General features: G+C 34.7%; 2 protein-coding genes and 1 pseudogene across 3 annotated transcripts; 1 reads left to right on the forward strand and 2 right to left on the reverse strand.

Annotated features, from left to right (window-relative positions):
• The first annotated feature begins 167 nt into the window (after positions 1-167).
• LOC132190136 (thiamine-repressible mitochondrial transport protein THI74) lies at positions 168-13,513 on the forward strand. 2 transcript variants are annotated; one of them, XM_059605035.2, is made up of 8 exons: positions 168-531; positions 1,166-1,555; positions 2,846-3,060; positions 4,760-4,830; positions 4,990-5,091; positions 6,490-6,607; positions 6,981-7,116; positions 13,429-13,513. In XM_059605035.2, the coding sequence occupies exons 1-8, from the start codon at positions 451-453 to the stop codon at positions 13,477-13,479; spliced, it is 1,164 nt and encodes a 387-aa protein (XP_059461018.2). In that variant the 5' UTR covers positions 168-450; the 3' UTR covers positions 13,480-13,513. The 2 variants fall into 2 exon arrangements, with proteins under 2 accessions (XP_059461018.2, XP_059461017.2); XM_059605034.2 differs by lacking the exon at positions 13,429-13,513 and adding an exon at positions 7,797-8,019.
• Positions 10,788-12,874, reverse strand: LOC132190070 (uncharacterized). Its single transcript, XM_059604951.2, has one exon. The coding sequence runs from the start codon at positions 12,780-12,782 to the stop codon at positions 10,950-10,952; it is 1,833 nt and encodes a 610-aa protein (XP_059460934.2). The 5' UTR covers positions 12,783-12,874; the 3' UTR covers positions 10,788-10,949.
• A 3,660-nt stretch (positions 13,514-17,173) lies between the features above and the next one.
• LOC148583562 (uncharacterized) lies at positions 17,174-18,887 on the reverse strand (annotated as a pseudogene).
• Positions 18,888-19,219: the final 332 nt, after the last annotated feature.

Here is a 19,219-nt window from a genome sequence, read left to right on the forward strand (position 1 = left end):
CAATCACCTCAAGAATGAAAAGGTCAACGGTATTTATTTTTGAAATCTAGGAAGGCAAAACGACAACGTCGTTCTTTTGAGTTTTGTGCCGTACGATATCACATCCGCTGCACCGGATCTCAGAGTACAACTGTCACTCTCATGAAGCTGTTGCCGACAGTCCTCCAGGCTCCAGTCTTCCCTTGACAAAATTTTCAACTTTTCTCGAAATATCAGCTGCCAATGTCCACAAGGAAATCTCGAATTATCCAAACTAAGCTAATTATATTACTACGCTTACATTCAATACATAGCAGAAGAACCCAGTGCTCAGATCCTATTTCATGCTAAATCTGTTGAAGTGCTCAGAGTTTTCCAGAAGATGATGACCTCATAGCAAAACCTGAGCTTACGCGGTTCATATTTCGGGTTAAAGTTTCAAGCTTTGGGGTTTTGGTGGTGTTTGGCGAGATGGGTTGGAGATATCATGCAGGGTTGGGGTTGATTGGCACCGTTGTGTTCATATGGGTTGCCTCTGCAGAGATCACTCAGGTTAGGTTGCATCGCCACCACTCTGTTTTTCTTTCTTTTCGGCTTAGATTCTTTCTTTAGCGTGATGGGGTTTGTGGCACTTTCTTGTAGGTTGCTGAGAAAAGGTAGGAAATTAAAAAGAAATGTTTGAATTGTTAAGTTTTATTACTGTTAAAAAAATAAAAATAAAAAACTTGTTTAGGGTTCCTTTTTATTCCTTTTCCATGTTTCTCTCTATATGCTGATTGTTTACAATACAATGATTTTGGTATTAAAAATAAATTTCCATTTTCTTTTTTCCTTTCTTTTTGTGGGGTGGGGGGTTGTTGTGCGTGTTGCTATTTTGTGGGTAACCCGTTTCAATTGTTCAAGGGGATACTTTTATTTGCTGTAGTTTTATAATATTTACTAGTAATAGATATCTTTTATCTCCTCCAAATTTTTTTCACAGAATGTATTGAAGTTTTAAGTTAATGCGTTGAGAAGGTTTCATGAAACACTCATCAAAAAGAAAAAAAAAAGTTTCATGTAATGTTTGACTCTGGCTATTGAGCATGTTATCGATATTTTCCCTGTTAATTAAACTTTTGTATTTTTGAAGGATCTTTTCTTCCATGTTTGAATAAATTAAACTTACCCTACCTATTTGCTGCAGAGAATTTTTGCGGACTATAAACAGCCGTTTGCACTCACTTATTTGGGGGTGTCTCTTATGGTGGTCTATCTACCCATTGCAGCTCTTAGAGACTGGATCTGCGGCTTACTGATTGCAAATTCATATAAGAAACTTTACAATGGCTGGAATGTTGTGGACCCTTCAACTGGACTTGATACCCCTCTTAGAATCAATGAAATGCACCACAGACCAGAAAATGGAAATGTCATAGTTACTGACAAGGATCTTAGTGAAAGGGAAGAGGGATGGCCTTTGGTCGCTAAGAGTGAGGAAGATGAGCCACACTTGCTTGCACAAAGTAATGAACTTAATTCATGGGATATTGCCAAGTGGAGCTTATATCTTACTCCAATATGGTTTGCAACAGAGGTAACGTTTTCATTTTTTTTTTTTTTAATTTTTTTTTGTTTTTTATCTCCTGTTCTTTGTAAATGACCCTTTAGACTTCTATTCAAATTTAAATTATGCTGGGAGAATGAAAGTGTTTGGATGGCTAAGAAAATTGAGTGTGTTAGTGGTACAGGCATCCAAAAATGCAGCATCAGGTCCATTTATGCACATGCAACAAGGTCACTGCGTAATTTTGAATAATCCTTTTGGTCTGGTCAATGCTAATGTTGCTAGAATGGTTTTCTAGACTAAATCAATGGCTTTGGTTTAGGTGCTGTGAAAAAAAAACCTACTGGAGATCTTCTGTCTGGACCATTGAAAAAACTACAGAAGATCTCCTATAGTTTTTTTTATAGCAGCTAAACCCAATCCTAAGTCAATTGCATGCTTGCTTGGCTGAATTGAAAATTAGAAATTGAAACAAATGGAAAAGAGAATAAACAAATATTTTTCTGTATATAGTTAGTGAGAGTTATTGACTAGGACTGAAGTACTCTACCTTTTCACTTGATGGTGGAGAGGCAGCTATAAGTAGTGTAGCCTTGGAGAACGTAATGATGTTCTAAACCAAGACAGTGAATTGTGGTCAACAATGATTCACATGAAAAAGATTATTCAAACTCATAAATGCGCCTTGATGGTATGATCTCGCTCTAAAAAGCACTGTCCTTGTTAATGAATCCTGTGAAAATAGCTAAATATTTTGAAAAATTCACAGTGACTCTGTAGCCTCATGGAACCTCAAAATGCATGATCAATATCACAGTTGCAACTGTGTTAGCTGACAAACCTAGTTATTCTGTGGCAATATGGATTACTCAATGCAACTTTGGTTTTGTAACATATCTACTGACCAATTACACCTCATCATATTTCTATTGAGTTAGGAGGGTGTCATTGCTGCCACTGAATCAACAAGGCATATATGATTAGATGACTTTATGCTCTCACGATGTGGTTCACAATGGTCAAAGTGTACCTTAAGGTTTTCTGAGGCTTATATCACTGTTTTATTCCTTAGGATGTAAATGCATTCATGATGGCTGTAGCCTGTAATTTCTGTTAGATCTAGAATTGTGCTGCAAATATATGTGATTCAAAAACTAGCTACATGCAATTGGGTTGTTGTAGGTGTAGTAAATTTCTTATTCATTTTCACTTTTGTCTCTCCTCGACATTGGTTTCATTGGGTTTTCATGATATGCTAGTCATCGAAATCTGTTTCTTAAGCAATGTAATCAATGTTGCATTTGTTTTGATGTCATGCAGTATTTATCGAACTCTGCACTGGCAAATACTAGTGTTGCAAGTACTACTGTCCTGACTTCTATGTCAGGGTTGTTTACGCTTTTCTTTGGAGCTCTTCTCAGCCAGGAATCAATAAATATCACAAAGGTTGTTGCTGTTTTTATCAGCATGGCTGGTGCTGTCATGACAACAGTTGGAAAAACTTGGATACCTATTGAACTGATGACCATATCTGAGTGAGTTCATTGATTCTTGCTTGGCAGTAGTAGGCTTCTATAGAGCATTCTGTACATTTCTGCATTTCTTACATTCCAGTTAATTTCCTGTATGATTATTTCAAACCACTCTTTGTTATCTCTCTGCAAGGGCTGCACAGTATTATCTTATTCCCTTTATCCGAATTTAAATGTCTTGCTTTTCTTTTTAGGACATCCTACAGTAAATGTCCAGGTTCCAAAAGTAAAAACATTTACTTTGATATTCCTAAGCTATTCCCATCCTTTTCAAGATAGTAAACAATATTCTTTTTGAAAATCATGTCCCGCCTTGAAAACAGATTGAAATACATTTTAGGAAGTTAATTAAATTATCTACTTTTCATTAGTAATCACACTATTTATTATTGCTGGTGCCTATCTGCGACCAGACTGGTGCTAATTTTCTTGGGGAATGGAAAGCTTATTAAGTCTACTTTATTATGAAGGTTGTCTTTCCCAAACGTTTATGAACTTGACATGTTTTTTAGTGGTACTTCATTCACTTCAACCGGATATTTGTGGAAGAATCTGAAGATGGGCATCTAGTGGCTTTGATTCAGGGTTTTTGAGCTTTTTTAGCTTGAGTAGCTTTGGCGCATATGATATGCTTCAAAGGCACACTTTGCACAGCTTTGAGCACATCCTTGATTTCCCTCTGGCTTTTGTACTTTTTGATAGTGTACTTTGACCAGCCATTTTTTGATTGTCTGGGGCCTGTTTTGAGCTTCATTTTCTGCATTTGAAAGTTCAATAAGCCTGTTTTCATTGTTGAAAAGGTTATCTCAAGTTGCAAATTCAACAAGACATCTCAAATTTTGACTGACCACCATTCGAATAAAAAAATATTCAATAGAATTTCTAACCATACAAGTTTTAACTGAACCAGACTTGTTTTAAAACAATTTAAAATTTAGCATGGGATAAGAAGATTTTATATTTGTTCAAAAGCATACAAATGTAGTTCAAACTTCCTTGATCGAAATTTGGTTATTCAAAATGTTTTTTTGTGTGTGTGTGTGTGTTGTGTCGGGAGAGGGGTCAAAATGGGATGCAGACAATAACAAAGACACCTACTTTGGGATGGAAGGAGTATAAACACATCCTTTTGTACTATCTTGATAAAAAAAATATATTTTTATCCCAATGTTTTTCTTGGTTAATGGATTCGCTGATTGATGAGATACCTTTTTTAGTTCCTTAGCCTCACTGGGTTTAAGTATGAAATGAACTCTTAGCGAAAAATGGTCTATATGGGTCTTTTGGAAGTTGTGTTTGGCTGAAAACTAGAAATGGGAGGGGAGAAAAGAAAAAAGAGCTATGGTGCAGCACCAAAAAAATTTTATTTTATTATTTTCTGCATTCAAAAGTAAAACTAAAAGGAGAGCTTAATTAGCACCTTGGATCAAGATATTTTTTATTTCATCTGTAGAGTAGAATGGAAATAATGTCAATGTGATTGAATTCCTAGAATCTACAGATTGGTGAGTTGTGATTATGTACGTAAGCACTACATCTTTGTGCCTGCTATAGCCAACAAAGCTTATTATATTTGAAAGTTGAAAGGTTCACCGAGTTATTTCACCTTTTGTTGAGAGAACTCTACTTAAAACTTTCACTTGAAATTTTTTTTTTTTTTTTTTTTTTTAATCTAAATTTGTAACCGTTTATTGTTGCTTAGAACTAGAAAGCACTCTATCACGGGGGACATTTGTGGTCTTCTCTCAGCAATATCATATGGCTTATTTTCAGGTAAGGCATACCAAAACCATTGTCTTTCTTTCTTTCTTTCTTTCCCCCTTTTTTTTTTTTTTTGTTTTTTTAATTTAATAAAAGAATGGTGATATAAATTTGATTACATTGTTTTCAAATATCCGCTTGATTGTTAATTTACTAATTTACTTGGTGCAGTGCTGCTGAAGAAATCTTCTGGATCAAAAGGAGACAAGGTTGATGTGCAAAAGTTCTTTGGGTACATTGGTCTCTTCACTCTCCTTGGTCTTTGGTGGCTTGGTAAGTGAACTAGTAATTCATGTGATATATTGTCTTTATCGCTTCAAATTTATATGATTAAGATGTGAAATATTTGAACTGGAATGAGAATATAGTAGTTGTTGTCATGGATTTTTTAGGATGAACATCTGATAGCTTAGACAACAATTGGAGAATTTATATGCTGAATGGTATTTTAATTAAGATGATTCAGACCACTGAATCGTGATGGTTTCATCCTATGACGGTAGGGACGACGGCTTCCATTACTGACCAGAAAGACACCAAATTCTCCTGTAGGTGCTTCAACTGCGGTATAGGTAGAGGAAATAACATGCATACAATAGGATTTGAATACTAAAGGTTTAGAAGACCTCTGTCCAACCAATCTATATGTGGCCTTTCTCATTGGATCTACTCATAAGAATTTGGAAAGTGGTTTGTCAATGTCATTGATAGTTAACCAAGTTTGAAGGTATCTTAAGATGCTTCTAGAAGAAAATCAGAAATTGAGGAAAAGTAAATAAATTGAGGTTTCTGAAACTCATTATTTGGTGAGACCAATCTATATGTGGCCCTTCTCATTGTACCTACTCACAAGAATTTGTAAAGTGGTTTGTCCTTGAAGGTCGAAGAAGAATTTTGCTTTAAAATGTGCCTGAATTGAAAATATGTGGTGTGTTGGGAGCAAGAGAGGCGCAAATCTCCACGGCGGTTTCTTTTTGGGTTCTACATCCAGATATTTTCAATGGTGTTCTTCTTCTTCGTTTTTTCTGTCCACCACATTTCTTTCCCTTTCCTGTGCACTCTGCCACCTCCCAACTTCATGAACCTCATTTTAGACGAGCTCTCCTGATAACTAGGGTCTAATAGGCATTGGTTGAATCTTGAGAAATTATAAGCTGATTGAGTAGCTGTCAAAGAGGTTTAAACAAAACCTTGAAACGTGGCCATCCCTGGCAGCACAATTTGAGGCAATGGCTGGAATCTCATTAATTGGGTCAAAGGATGGCCCCTAAAAAGAAGTGGTTGACTGATCCATTGTTAGGGATTGTTCATCTGTGTGATCCAATGCATATGACAAAAGAGCCTCATTTGAATTGCAAAGGACCTTAATAGGATTTAATAGGATTTCCAGGAACCTTTAAGCCCCTCATGAAGCAGTTGGTAATTAGTTAAGATGTTCTTCGATTTTAGAGTTTTATGTTTCAAAAATTCTAGTTAATTGAAATATCTTAAATTAATTGAATAGCCTTGTTGATCTCCTTCTCTTATTCTTCTCTCTTCTCCCCCCTTGTCTTTTTCTTGATTACTATACTGATGACTTGGTGGTTGAGAATGTTGTGATGAGCTTATCAAATAGCTCTTAAATATCAGTTTCCTATAGTTGGATTTTCACAGGAATTTTGTTCCATGCAGTGTGGCCTCTCAATGCTGTGGGGATTGAACCTCTGTTTAAGTTTCCTCATTCAGCATCTGTTGAGGAAGTTGTGCTCTTAAATGCCTTTGTGGGAAGTGTTCTGTCAGATTATTTTTGGTAAGTAATAGAGCAATCTCCATTAATTGTGGGGTTGATTGGACAACACAAAACCATGAAAATGTTAAATTTTATATATATATATATGCAAAAGGAAGAAAACAGTCATAATTGCAGATTATTAGATTTTTTGCTACTAAACCACTGATGCATAGGACTACACCTTTTTTAATCAAATTAAAAGGATTGCCAATTGAGCTCCAAAACTGACTTTAAACGCACAAGGATTGGTTTCATTTCATTTCTTTTGTGGTGCTGGGAGCCTGGGACATCCAATCAGCAGTCATACTAACTTCTTCATGCTGATATAATTGAAACTCTAGTTACCATTGCAAATAGATTATTTCCCTGATACTGGCGAAAAATGTCGCAGGGCCCTTTCTGTCGTTTGGACGACTCCGTTAGTTGCAACATTAGGCATGTCACTGACAATTCCAGTCGCAATGGTAGCTGACATGGTTATACATGGTCGTCACTACTCTACAATCTACATCCTTGGATGTATCCAGGTATTTTATTTTATTTTTATATCACTCTGCCAATGTACATTTTTCTTTTATTTATTTGTTTTTATATGTAATTTCAACGTATTACTGCTTTCTTATCCGAATGTCACTAAATGGACAAAGTTTTCTTCCAAACTGGACCACTTTAGAATCTACATCCTTGGATAGTTGGATGCATCCAGATATTTTTATATTACACTGCTAATCTCCCCCCCACCCCCAACACTTATCCCTTTTATTTATTTGATTTTATATTTACATGTGTATTACTGCTTTTTTATCCATACGCTATTAAATGAATAAATTTTTCCTCCAAACTGGATCAGTTTGAAATCTACATCATTGGATGCATCCAGTATAACACTGTCAATCTCTCTCAATCTCTCTCTCTCCCCTACTTTTCCCTTTTATTTATTTGTTTTTATATGTACTTCCGACGTATTACTGCTTTCTTATCCAAACATACGACTAAAGTTTTCCTTTAAGTTGGATTGAAAGTTTGGACGAAAACTGTCTCCACTAAATCCTTTTCAATCCTTTGTGACTTGAACTTTTAACCTCTAACTAGGTCTTTTAGGAAGTCATTGTTGCCTTTGAGGCATAGCTTCTTGGCATCATATCTTGTGATTTACTTCAACTTTACCACAGTAGAAAGTCCATTTAACTAGTTCAACTGGATTCAGGTTTTTGCAGGATTTGTCTTGGCAAACCTTTCAGACAAGTTTTTCGAGTAAAGAGTTATAGCAACAACCACATATAAATTTCGGAGAAGCAAATAACTGTATATATTATAGACTTAACCTACAAGATATCCAAATTGCATACAAGTACGACAGAAGATTCTAACATACAATTATGAGATCAGAGTAACATGTTGTTAAGAGGCACCCTATGCTTGAATTTTTCCTCTCTTTTTTTTGTAAGAATAATGTTAGAAATCAAGTTTTTACTTCATCACTATTCCATAGTAGTGTAATGTTTCAATCAGCCGTTGGTACTACAGCAGAGTAAGATAGCAATAGATAACAGAATGGTTTCTAGCATTACTTATTTTTTAAATGTTTTTTGTTTCATTATCTATCAAATGACAATTGGGCGGTTTATGGGACATGTTTAGCTCAATATGTAAAATTTGGGTCTATACGGACATACATGATAAAGCTATCTCTTTTTTATTATATAGAATTTTAGATTGAGATTACACGAATACTTGGGATAATGCACGGGATGCAATAGCTTTTTATTTTTGCCGCATCCAAAGGGGTGGCCAAAGTGAATGGCCGAGATAAGAGTTATTGCACTCCGTACCTCTTTAAGATTTGGGCCTCACGATGGATAATAAACATTGACATCTTTTTAAACCTCATGCTCATAAATCGTTGAATATCATTTTTATCTTTTTTACTTTTTTTCATACATAAAAGGTTCTATTCTCACATGATCCTTCTTTTAATAAGACTATCGAGATGGCATGGTTTTTTTAAAAAATAAAAAAAAAAAAAAATGCAGAAGTACAAAGGAAAATTTGAGGCATATGTGGGACATATGATGTATTTATACTTATAGTCCAAAATTAATAAATAAATAAAAATGATAAAAGAAATGATAAATTAAAAATGCCCATAATTTGAGAGATTTAATTGTCATTTAATAAAAAAAATGGTGGAATGATTGCAAATTCGATATTACAATAAGAGAAATGTTGCACACACTATTATATCCACTCTTAAGTGCACTTCGTCTAACATGGCGTGACAGTGAATATTATTATTAGATTTTGAATGAATTACTATTAAATTTGAGTAATACTCTTACACTTACTCTTAGGGTGTACAAGCGGTTATTAATCACTAATAATTGTTAATCGTATAACCGCTTTAGTGAGCCGTTGGCAAAAACCACTAACCGCTTAAAACAATTGTAGTTAGTAGTTTTAAAGTAGACCGAGACAATAATTATTAATTGTCTTTCCTTCTATATAACTAGCATGTACATTGTGACAAGAACAGCAACTCTCTGGTCTATTACCACACAGCAATGGAAGATTCAGTACATGGATTATGTACTTGTCTAACAACCCCCACCATACACCATTAAAGACATCCAACGGGCAAACAAATGAAGAATGAAAATTGCATGAACAATCAATTACGTATTTTTCTAAACAATGCTATTCTATCAACCATAATACAATCGATAACAGATAAGAATTTATAGGAAAAGCTTTTAAAAATTGTCTATGTGATGTAGGTTCTTTATGGGCATGACTTCCTGATCCCACAAAACAGTATGCAAATACCAAAATACCTTTGCCTCTTAGTGAGCTAATAACTTTTAAGAATAATTTTTTAAAAAAAAAAACCAAGGGGTTGGCTCAAATGGCAAGAGCATTGGTCTTTGTGGTAGTCCCATGAGGACCAAAGTTCGAATCTCCTTGGGTCCAAACAATTCATTGGGGCCAACTTGCTGGCAAACTTGGGAGTATTACTCAATCTGTGTGAAGGGAATGTTTTGCATGGGTCCGAGGGTTACCTGATAGGGGTGAATACACGAAGTGGTCCTGCCTTGAAGAGTTCCTTGTCATTAAAAAAAAAAAAAAAGGGAATAATTTACTGAAGAAAGAAATCATGTATACCATCCTCCGTGCAATTTCAATGCATTTCAATACATGATTGATACAAGTAGAAATAATTAGAATACGTAATGATTTATGGAAGATAACTTCTAAGAAACAATTTTTCATTCACAAAGTGAAACAGAAGTGGTTAATCTTTTGTTGGAATCACTTCCATCACTCACCCATAGGCTCACTATCTTTAACTTATTTCAAAGGCTTATAAATAACAAAGAAAATGTCATTTTCTAGTGATAATTTGAAACAATATGTGCAGCCCTAACCCTTGAGAATGACCTAGCAATCATGTTTGTTTCTCCTTATGTGCCAGCTCATGAGAATGGCTTGACCTTTAGTGCCTACAAATTTTATTTTCATGCATATTGCGCCGTATTTTTTGGGGACATCCTTATCTTAAAGGAAAGGATGTAACTTGTCTAGAAGAATGATCAATTGTGTTCGAGTATGTGTAGCTTAAAGGAAATGTCCAAACTATATATTGGGTTAAGTGTCTCAAAGAATTTGCAAAAACAAATAGTTTAAGAACTTTGAAATAGAAGGAAAAGACCTATACCAATTAATGGATCAATCTTAAGTTATAAAAGAATACGATCTTTCTAGAATTATTTCTGCGATTATTTAAAACCTAAGAAAATAATTGATAGAATGTGGTGGATCATAATTAGGTTATTATGCACCAAGTAGGGCTTCATGATGACTCAGGTTATTTGAAACGAAGATCCCTACTGTTTACTTTTTTTTTTTGTTATTTTCTATTCGAATAAGGTAGGCAGAGAAAAACAATTGTAGCTATTCTACTTGGACGTAACCATAATAGCACCATGTTCACCATGACATGACAACTATAATCAATTTCAACAATAGGACCCAAATATTAATAAAAACAACTCGGTGAGCCAATAAGGATACAACCATAAAAAATTCATACTCCAAATGAACAATATTCTGCAATAATTCTGCATCATCAACAAAATAATTGACTAAATCTTTAAGAATATTTTTTTGATTACAACATAAGTCTATAGATATTGTCAAAAAATATAACAAAACAGAAATAGCAATACATAAGAATAGTCCAAAAGACATGGAAAGAAATATCACCTTAATGACTTGCAACAAATATATATTTATTTAGTACAGATTGGCCATGCAAAGGCTAGAATATGAAATTTGTCCTACACATTGAAGAACTATAAAACTTTCACACGGATATTTGAAAAAAATCTTGTAAAGTTTTATCTGCCTGATTAGTAGACAACAAGTCGATCAAAATGGTCGCAGTGGTCGCATTTGCCGAGAAACCCTTCTCAACCATCATTTGGAGATATTTCACTACCCATGATGTCTCATTATGTTGCAAGAAGCCTTGGATGATTATGTTATATGTGAAATGGTTAGGTGAACAGCTGTTCTCTTCCATTTTCTCAAGCAACTCCCTTGCTTCATTTAGCAATCCCTCTTTGCAAAGCCCTTTGATCATTACATTGTAAGTTCGAACATTAGGTTGCAAACCTTTGGTAGGAAGAGAATTAAATAATTCACTTGCAGTCGTAAGTTTCCCAGCATTACACATACCATCAATCAAGATGCTGTAAATCACAATATCAAGGTCTATCCTTTTGTCTTCCATCTCTTTAAACAATGCCATTGCCTCAATAAAGTGTAGATTCTTACACAGGTCATCTAACAAAATAGCACAAGTTTGGAGATTTGGAGGTTGGCCACAACCTTGCATCTCGTGGAGTAGCTCTAATGCAATTTTAGGTCTCCCAACTCGGCAAAACCCTCCAATTAGAGTGTTGTAAGTGACAACATCGGGAAAAATTCCTTTTGTGGACATTTCACGAAATAGACTTATTGCCTCATCAATTTTTCTGTTCTTACAATATCCATTGATCAATATGTTATAGCTAACAACACAAGGCACACAACCCTTCAAAACCATCGTATTAAATACTTTGACAGCTTCATCCGTTCTATTTTGCAAACAATAACTGTCAATCAAAGAATTATAAGTGATTGTATTAGGCTCTATGCCTCTCTGTATCATCACATCAAAAACTTCTTCAGCCTCTCTCAACTTCCCCTCTTTGCCAAGTGTGTCCACCAATATGTTGAATGTCCTCACATCTGGCATGATTTTCCTTTCCACCATCTCATTCAATTGTTTAGTTACCTCATTCAACCGACCGAAATTGCATAGGCCCTGAATTACAGAATTGTAAGTGAAAACGTCTGGCTGAATTCCTCTATTTGTCATCTCAGAGAAAAGAGTCAAAGCCTCAGTTACCAATCTGTCCTTACATAAACTATCAATGATTGTGCTATACAGTACTACATTAAGTTCAAGATTTCTTTCTTCCATTTTCCGAAGCAACCCAATAGCTTCACCGGTCTTACCTATTTTACACAAACAATTCACTATGGTTCCATAGGTAACTATATTAGGTTTGTAGCCTATCTTCTCCATTTTGTTGACCAACTTAACAGCTTCAGTAATTTTACCCTGAATACAAAACCCCTTGACAAGAGTAGTAAGAATTATACAGTCTGGTTGAAAACCAAGCTTCAAAATTCTTGCTAAAATAGAGAAGCCGAAATCCATCCGGTTCAAATGGCAGAAGCAATTAATCAAAACAGTCAGAATATAATCATCGGGAGCAATTCCTGACAGTTCCATTTCTTTAATCAAAGTAATAACAGTTGAGTGATGCTTCATTCTTGCGATTGCACACAGCAATTGATTAAAATCCATGAGGGAAGGCAAAGGGTGCATGCGAAGCATTCTATCAAACACGCCTAAGGCATCATCAAGATTCCTAAAGCTGCGAGATCTGCATCGATCTCTGACAGATTTCAAGAACTGATTGGGGCTTTCCACATTACGTCTACCACTATTGGGAGTTTTAGCAGAAGTAGCACTAAAACAACGACAATAATAATAAAAAATTTGAGCATTGGAAGAAACCCTAAGATGAGAATAATGATTGAAGAAGAAAGCAAGAGAGTTTGTAGACTTGGAAATCGTACCCATTTCCTGATGTAGTGGAAGAAATAAGCAGAAGAAGCAGATCTGATGATGCACTGCCTCAAAGGACTCGACAAAATAAGCAGACGAAGTAGAGATATGTGGAGTGGAGTAGTAGGGGAGGGGAGGGGAGGTGTGGTTTCTTATACGCGGGATTACACGACGACGTTTCTGTTACCCAGAGTTGTTGATTTGTGATGCTGGTTTTTCATTTCTTATCGCATCTTTTCTTCGACATTATTTCTTTCTTATTTTTCACCTCTCGTGTGAGTGGTCTTCCTTCCCTTTGACATTTTAAATTTTAAATGTCAAATTAGTGTAAAATTATAAAATTAGATTAAAATTGATATTTTAAATTTTTATGCTTAATGCTTATTTATTTGTTTTTATATATACTTCGGATGTAATTGTTTTCTTATTCAAAGATACCACTAAAGTTTTTCTTTAAACTTGATTGAAAGTTTAGAGGAAAATTTTGTCCCAACTAAATCATTTTCGATCTTTAATTTGTGACTTGAACTTTTAACCTCTAACCAGGTCAGTTGAGAAGTCATTGTTGCCTTTGAGGCACAGCTTCTTGGCATCATATCTTGTGATTTACTTCAACTTTACCACAGTAGAAAGTCCATTTAACTAGTTCAACTGGATTCAGGTTTTTGCAGGATTTGTCTTGGCAAACCTTTCAGACAAGTTTTTCGAGTAAAGAGTTATAGCAACAACCACATATAAATTTCGGAGAAGCAAATAACTGTGTTAATGCACAGTTTTCCAAAAGATGACGTGGCACACTTGCCGAGCTTGAATTGGACCAACACCCCGAACAATTTGACTGCACGACAAAGAAGGAAGAAGGATCGAAGTGACCGGGGGTGAGCCGGCGTGAGCACTCCAATGCCTAAGTCAGAATGGAAAAGGATAATAGTAACAACTACAGAGCTCAAGTTATGAGAGTTGTGATTACCTTCACTTTGATCATATGACTTGTATTTATAGGCATTGGAGAAAATCTGATTTCCCATTTATTAAGGAATCTTATCCCTTGATATCGGCTAAACAAACATTTGAATGAAAAGATTATGTTTGTTAGTTCTTCCATGATTTAAGCGACTTAAGATCAGAGGATCAATTATAATATCTTTTGAGATATCAGAGTTATTCCCTTTACTGAAACTTACATGTCCTGAGTTATTCTCGGACTTTTTAGCTTCGGCTAGAGGTTGCCTCGGATTTGTGGTCTCAGATAACATGAGTAGGTCTCGTCTCGGATCACTTGATTAGGTCTCGGACTTGGGCCTTTAGAGTAGGTCTCGGACTTGGGCCTCCTCTGGCTGGGCCCAAGGACTGCTCAATAAATGGTAAGCTAGTTCATGACCCAACAAATTGTATATGTTATAGACTTAACCTACAAGATATCCAAATTGCATACAAGTACGACAGAAGATTCTAACATACAATTATGAGATCAGAGTAACATGTTGTTAAGAGGCACCCTATGCTTGAATTTTTCCTCTCTTTTTTTTGTAAGAATAATGTTAGAAATCAAGTTTTTACTTCATCACTATTCCATAGTAGTGTAATGTTTCAATCAGCCGTTGGTACTACAGCAGAGTAAGATAACAATAGATAACAGTATGGTTTCTAGCATTACTTATTTTTTAAATGTTTTTTGTTTCATTATCTATCAAATGATAATTGGGCGGTTTATGGGACATGTTTAGCTCAATATGTAAATTTTGGGTCTATACGGACGTACATTATAAAGCTATCTCTTTTTTATTATATAGAATTTTAGATTGAGATTACACGAATACTTAGGATAATGCACAGAAAGCAGTAGCTTTTTATTTGTGCCGCATCCAAAGGAGTGGCCAAAGTGGATGGCCGAGATAAGAGTTATTGCACTCCATACCACTTTAAGATTTGGGCCTCACGATGGATAATAAACATTGACATCTTTTTAAACCTCATGCTCATAAATCGTTGAATATCATTTTTATCTTTTTAACTTTTTTTCATACATTATTGAAGATCATCTTGAATTATATATAGAACAACAAAGGTGTTAAAAAAGGTTCTCTTCCACGTTTAAGAATCACATGATCGTCCTTTTAATAAATAAAAAATAAAATCATTTAATGCAGAAGTACAATGGAAAATTTGAGGCACATGTGGGACATATGATGTATTTATACTTACTACTTACAGTCCAAATAAATAAATAAATAAAAATGCTAAAAGAAAGGATCAATTAAAAATGCCCAAAATTTGAGAGATTCAATTGTATTTTTTTAAAAAATTTGGTGGAATGATTGCAAATTCAATATTACAATTAGAGAAATGTTGCACACACTATTATTTCCACACTCTAAGTGCACTACGTCTGACATGGCTTGACTGTGAAAATTATTATTAGATTTTGAATGAATTATTATTAAATTTGAGTAATACTCTTACACTCTTACTTCTAGGGTGTACAAACGGTTATTAATCACTAATAATTGTTAATCGTATAATCGTTTTGGCGAGCCGTTGGCAAAAACCACTAATCACCTAGGACAGTTGCGATTAGCAGTTTTAAAGTAGACTGAAACAATTAATAACTACTAATTGTCTACGCTTATATATAACTAGCAAGAACATCATTGTGACAGGTACCACACAGCAATGGAAGATTCATTACATAGACTATGTACTTTTCTAACAACCCCCACCATACACCATTAAAGACATCGAACGGGCAAACAAATGAAGAATGAAAATGGCATGAACAATCAATTATGTATTTTTCTAAACAATGCTATTCTAGCAACCATAATACAATGGATACCAGATAAGTATTTATAGGAAAATGGCTTACGCTTTTAAAAATTGTCTATGTGAAGTAGGTTCTTTATGGGCATGACTTCCTGATCCCACAAAACAGTATGCAAATACCAAAATACCTTTGCGTCTTAGTGAGCTAATAACTTTTAAGAATAATTTAAAAAACTCTAAGGGATTAGCTCAAATGGTAAGAGTATTGGTTTTTGTGGTAGTCTCATGAGGACCAAAGTTTGAGTCTCCTTGGGTCCAACTAACTCCTTGGGGCCAACCTACTAGTGAACCTAAGAGTATTACTCGATCCGTGTAAAGGATGTGTTTTACATTGGTCCGAGGGTTACCTGATAGGGGTAGATACATGAAGTGGCCATGCCTTGAAGAATTTCTCGTCATTAAAAAAAATTAAAATCAAAATTAAAAATTAAAAAAATTAAAAAAAAAAAAAAATCATGTATACCATCCTCCATGCAATTTCAGTGCATTCCAATTTCAATACATGATTGATACAAATAGAAATAATTGGAATACGTAATGATTTGTAATGATTAAGATAATTTCTAAGAACAATTTTTCTTTTACAAAGTGAATAGAAGTGGTTAATCTTTTGTTGGAAACACTTCCATCACTCACCCATAGGCTCAAATCTACTATCTTTAACTTATTTCAAAGGCTTATAAATAACAAAGCAAATGTCATTTTCTAGTGGCACTTTGAAACAATATGCGCAGCCCTAACCCTCGAGAATGACCTAGCAATCATGTTTGTTTCTCCTTATGTGCCAGCTCATGAGAATGGCTTGACGTTTAGTGCCATCTCATGAGAATGGCTTGACCTTTAGTGCCTACAATTTTTTTTTTTCATGCATATTGCTCCTTATTTTTTGGGGACATCCATGATCCATATCTTAAAGGAAAGGATATAACTTGTCTAGAAAAATGATCAACTGGGTTCGAGTATGTGTTGCTTAAAGGAAATGTTCAAACTATATATTGGGTTAAGTGTCTCAAAGAATTTGCAAAAACAAATAGTTTAAGAATTTTGAAATAAAAGGCAAAGACCTATACCAATTAATGGATCAATCTTAAGTTATAAAGAACACCATATTTCTAGAATTATTTCTGCGATTATTTAAAACCTGAGAAAATAATTGATGGAATGTGGTGGATCATAATTAGGTTATTATGCACCAAGTATGGCTTCATGATGACTCAAGTTATTTGAAACGAAAATCCCTGCTATTGACTTTTTTTATTATTATTATTTTCTATTTGAATAAGGTAGGCAGAGGAAAAGAGTAAAACAATTGTAGCTATTCTACTTGAACGTAATCATAATAGCACTATGTTCACCATGACATAACAACTATGATCAATTTCAGCAATAGGACCCAAATATTAATAAAAACAATTCGGTGGGCCAATAAGGATACAATCATAAAAAAATTCATACTCCTAATGAACAATATTCTGCAATAATTCCGCATCAACAAAATAATTGACTAAATCTTTAAGAATATTTTTTACACAAGTCTATAGATATTGTAAAAAAATATAACAAAACAGAAATAGCAATACATAAGAATAGTCCAAAAGACATGGAAAGAAATATCACCTTAATGACTTGCAACAAATATATATTTATTTAGTACAGATTGGCTATGCAAAGGTTAGAATATGAAATTTGTCCTACACATTGAAGAACTATAAAGCTTTCACACGGATATTTGAAAAAAATCTTGTAATGTTTTATCTGCTCGACTAGTAGACCTCAAGTCGATCAAAATGGTTGTAGTGGTTGCATTTGTCGAGAAACCCTTGTCAACCATCATCTTGAGACATTTCACCACCCATGATGTCTCACTATGTTGCAAGAAGCCTTGGATGATTGTGTTATATGTGAAATGATTAGGTGAACAACCGTTCTCTTCCATTTTCTTAAGCAACACCCTCGCTTCATTTAGTAGTCTCTCTTTGCAAAGCCCTTTGATCATTATAGTGCAAGTCCAAACATTAGGTTGCAAACCTTTGGTAGGAAGAGAATTAAATAATTCACTTGCAATTGTAAGTTTCCTAGCATTGCACATACCATGAATCAAGATGTTGTAAATCACAATATCAAGGTGTAATTTTTTGTCTTCCATCTCTTGAAACAATGCTATTGCCTTAGAAAACTGTAGATTCTTACACAGGTCATCTAACAAAATAGCACAAGTTTGGAGATTGGGAGGTTGGCCACAACCTTGCATCTGGTGGAGTAGCTCTAATACAATTTTAGGTCTCCCAACTCGGCAAAACCCTCCAATTAGAGTGTTGTAAGTGACAACATCGGGAAAAATTCACTTTGTGGACATTTCACGAAATAGACTTATTGCCTCATCAATTTTTCTGTTCTTACAATATCCATTGATCAATATGTTATAACTAACAACACAAGGCACACAACCCTTCGAAACCATCGTATTAAATACTTTGACAACTTCATCCATTCTATTTTGCAAACAACAACCGTCAATCAAAGAAGTGTAAGTGATTGTATTAGGCTCTATGCCTCTCTATATCATCGCATCAAAAACTTTTTTAGCCTCTTTCAACTTTCCCTCTTTGCCAAAGTGTCCACCAATATGTTGAATGTCCTCACATCTGGCATGATTTTCATTTCCACCATATCATTCAGTTGTTTAGTTACCTCATGCCACTGACCGAAATTGCAAAGGCCCTGAATTAAAGAATTGTAAGTAAAAATGTCTGGATTAATTCCTCTATTTGTCAGTTTAGAGAAAAAAGCCAAAGCCTCAGTTACCAATCTTTCCTTACATAAGCTATCAATGATTATATTATACTTCACTACATCAAGTTCAAGATTTCTCTCTTCCATTTTCCGAAGTAACTGAATAACTTCACCGGTCTTACCTATTTTACACAAACAATTCATTATTGTTCCGTATGTAATTATATTAGGTTTATAGTCATTATTCTCCATTTCATTAACGAACTTTAAACCTTTAGCAATTTTACCCTAAAGATAGACCCCCTTGACAAGAGTAGTAAGAATTATACAGTTTGGTTGAAAACCAAGTTTCAAAATTCTTGCAAAGATAGAAAAGCCGAAATCCACCCGGTTCAAATGACAAAAGCAATTAATCAAAACACCCTGAATATAAATATTGGGAGTTATTCCTGATAATTCCATTTATTTAATCAGAGAAATCAAGGTTGCAATGGCACCCAGCAATTGATTAAAATCCATGAGGGAAGGCAAAGGGTGCATGTGAAGCATTCTATCAAACAGGGCTAAGGCATCATCAAGATTCCTAATGCTACGAGATCTGCAACGATCTCTAACAGATTTCAAGAACTAATTAATTGGGGCTTTCCACAATATCTCTACCACTATTGGGAGTTTTAGCAGAAGTACACTAAAACAACGACAATGATAATAAAATTTTGAGCATTGGAAGAAACCCTAAGATGAGAATAATGATTGGAGAAGAAAGCAAGAGAGTTTGTAGACTTAGCAATCGTACCAATTTCCTGATGTAGTGGAAGAAATAAGCGGAAGAAGCAGATCTGATGATGCAGTGCCTCAAATGACTCGAGAAAACAAGCAGACGAAGTAGATTTCTC

Source organism: Corylus avellana, chromosome 9, assembly GCF_965113065.1.
Source record: "Corylus avellana chromosome 9, dhCorAvel1.hap1.2, whole genome shotgun sequence".
NCBI classification, from domain to species: Eukaryota; Viridiplantae; Streptophyta; class Magnoliopsida; order Fagales; family Betulaceae; genus Corylus; species Corylus avellana.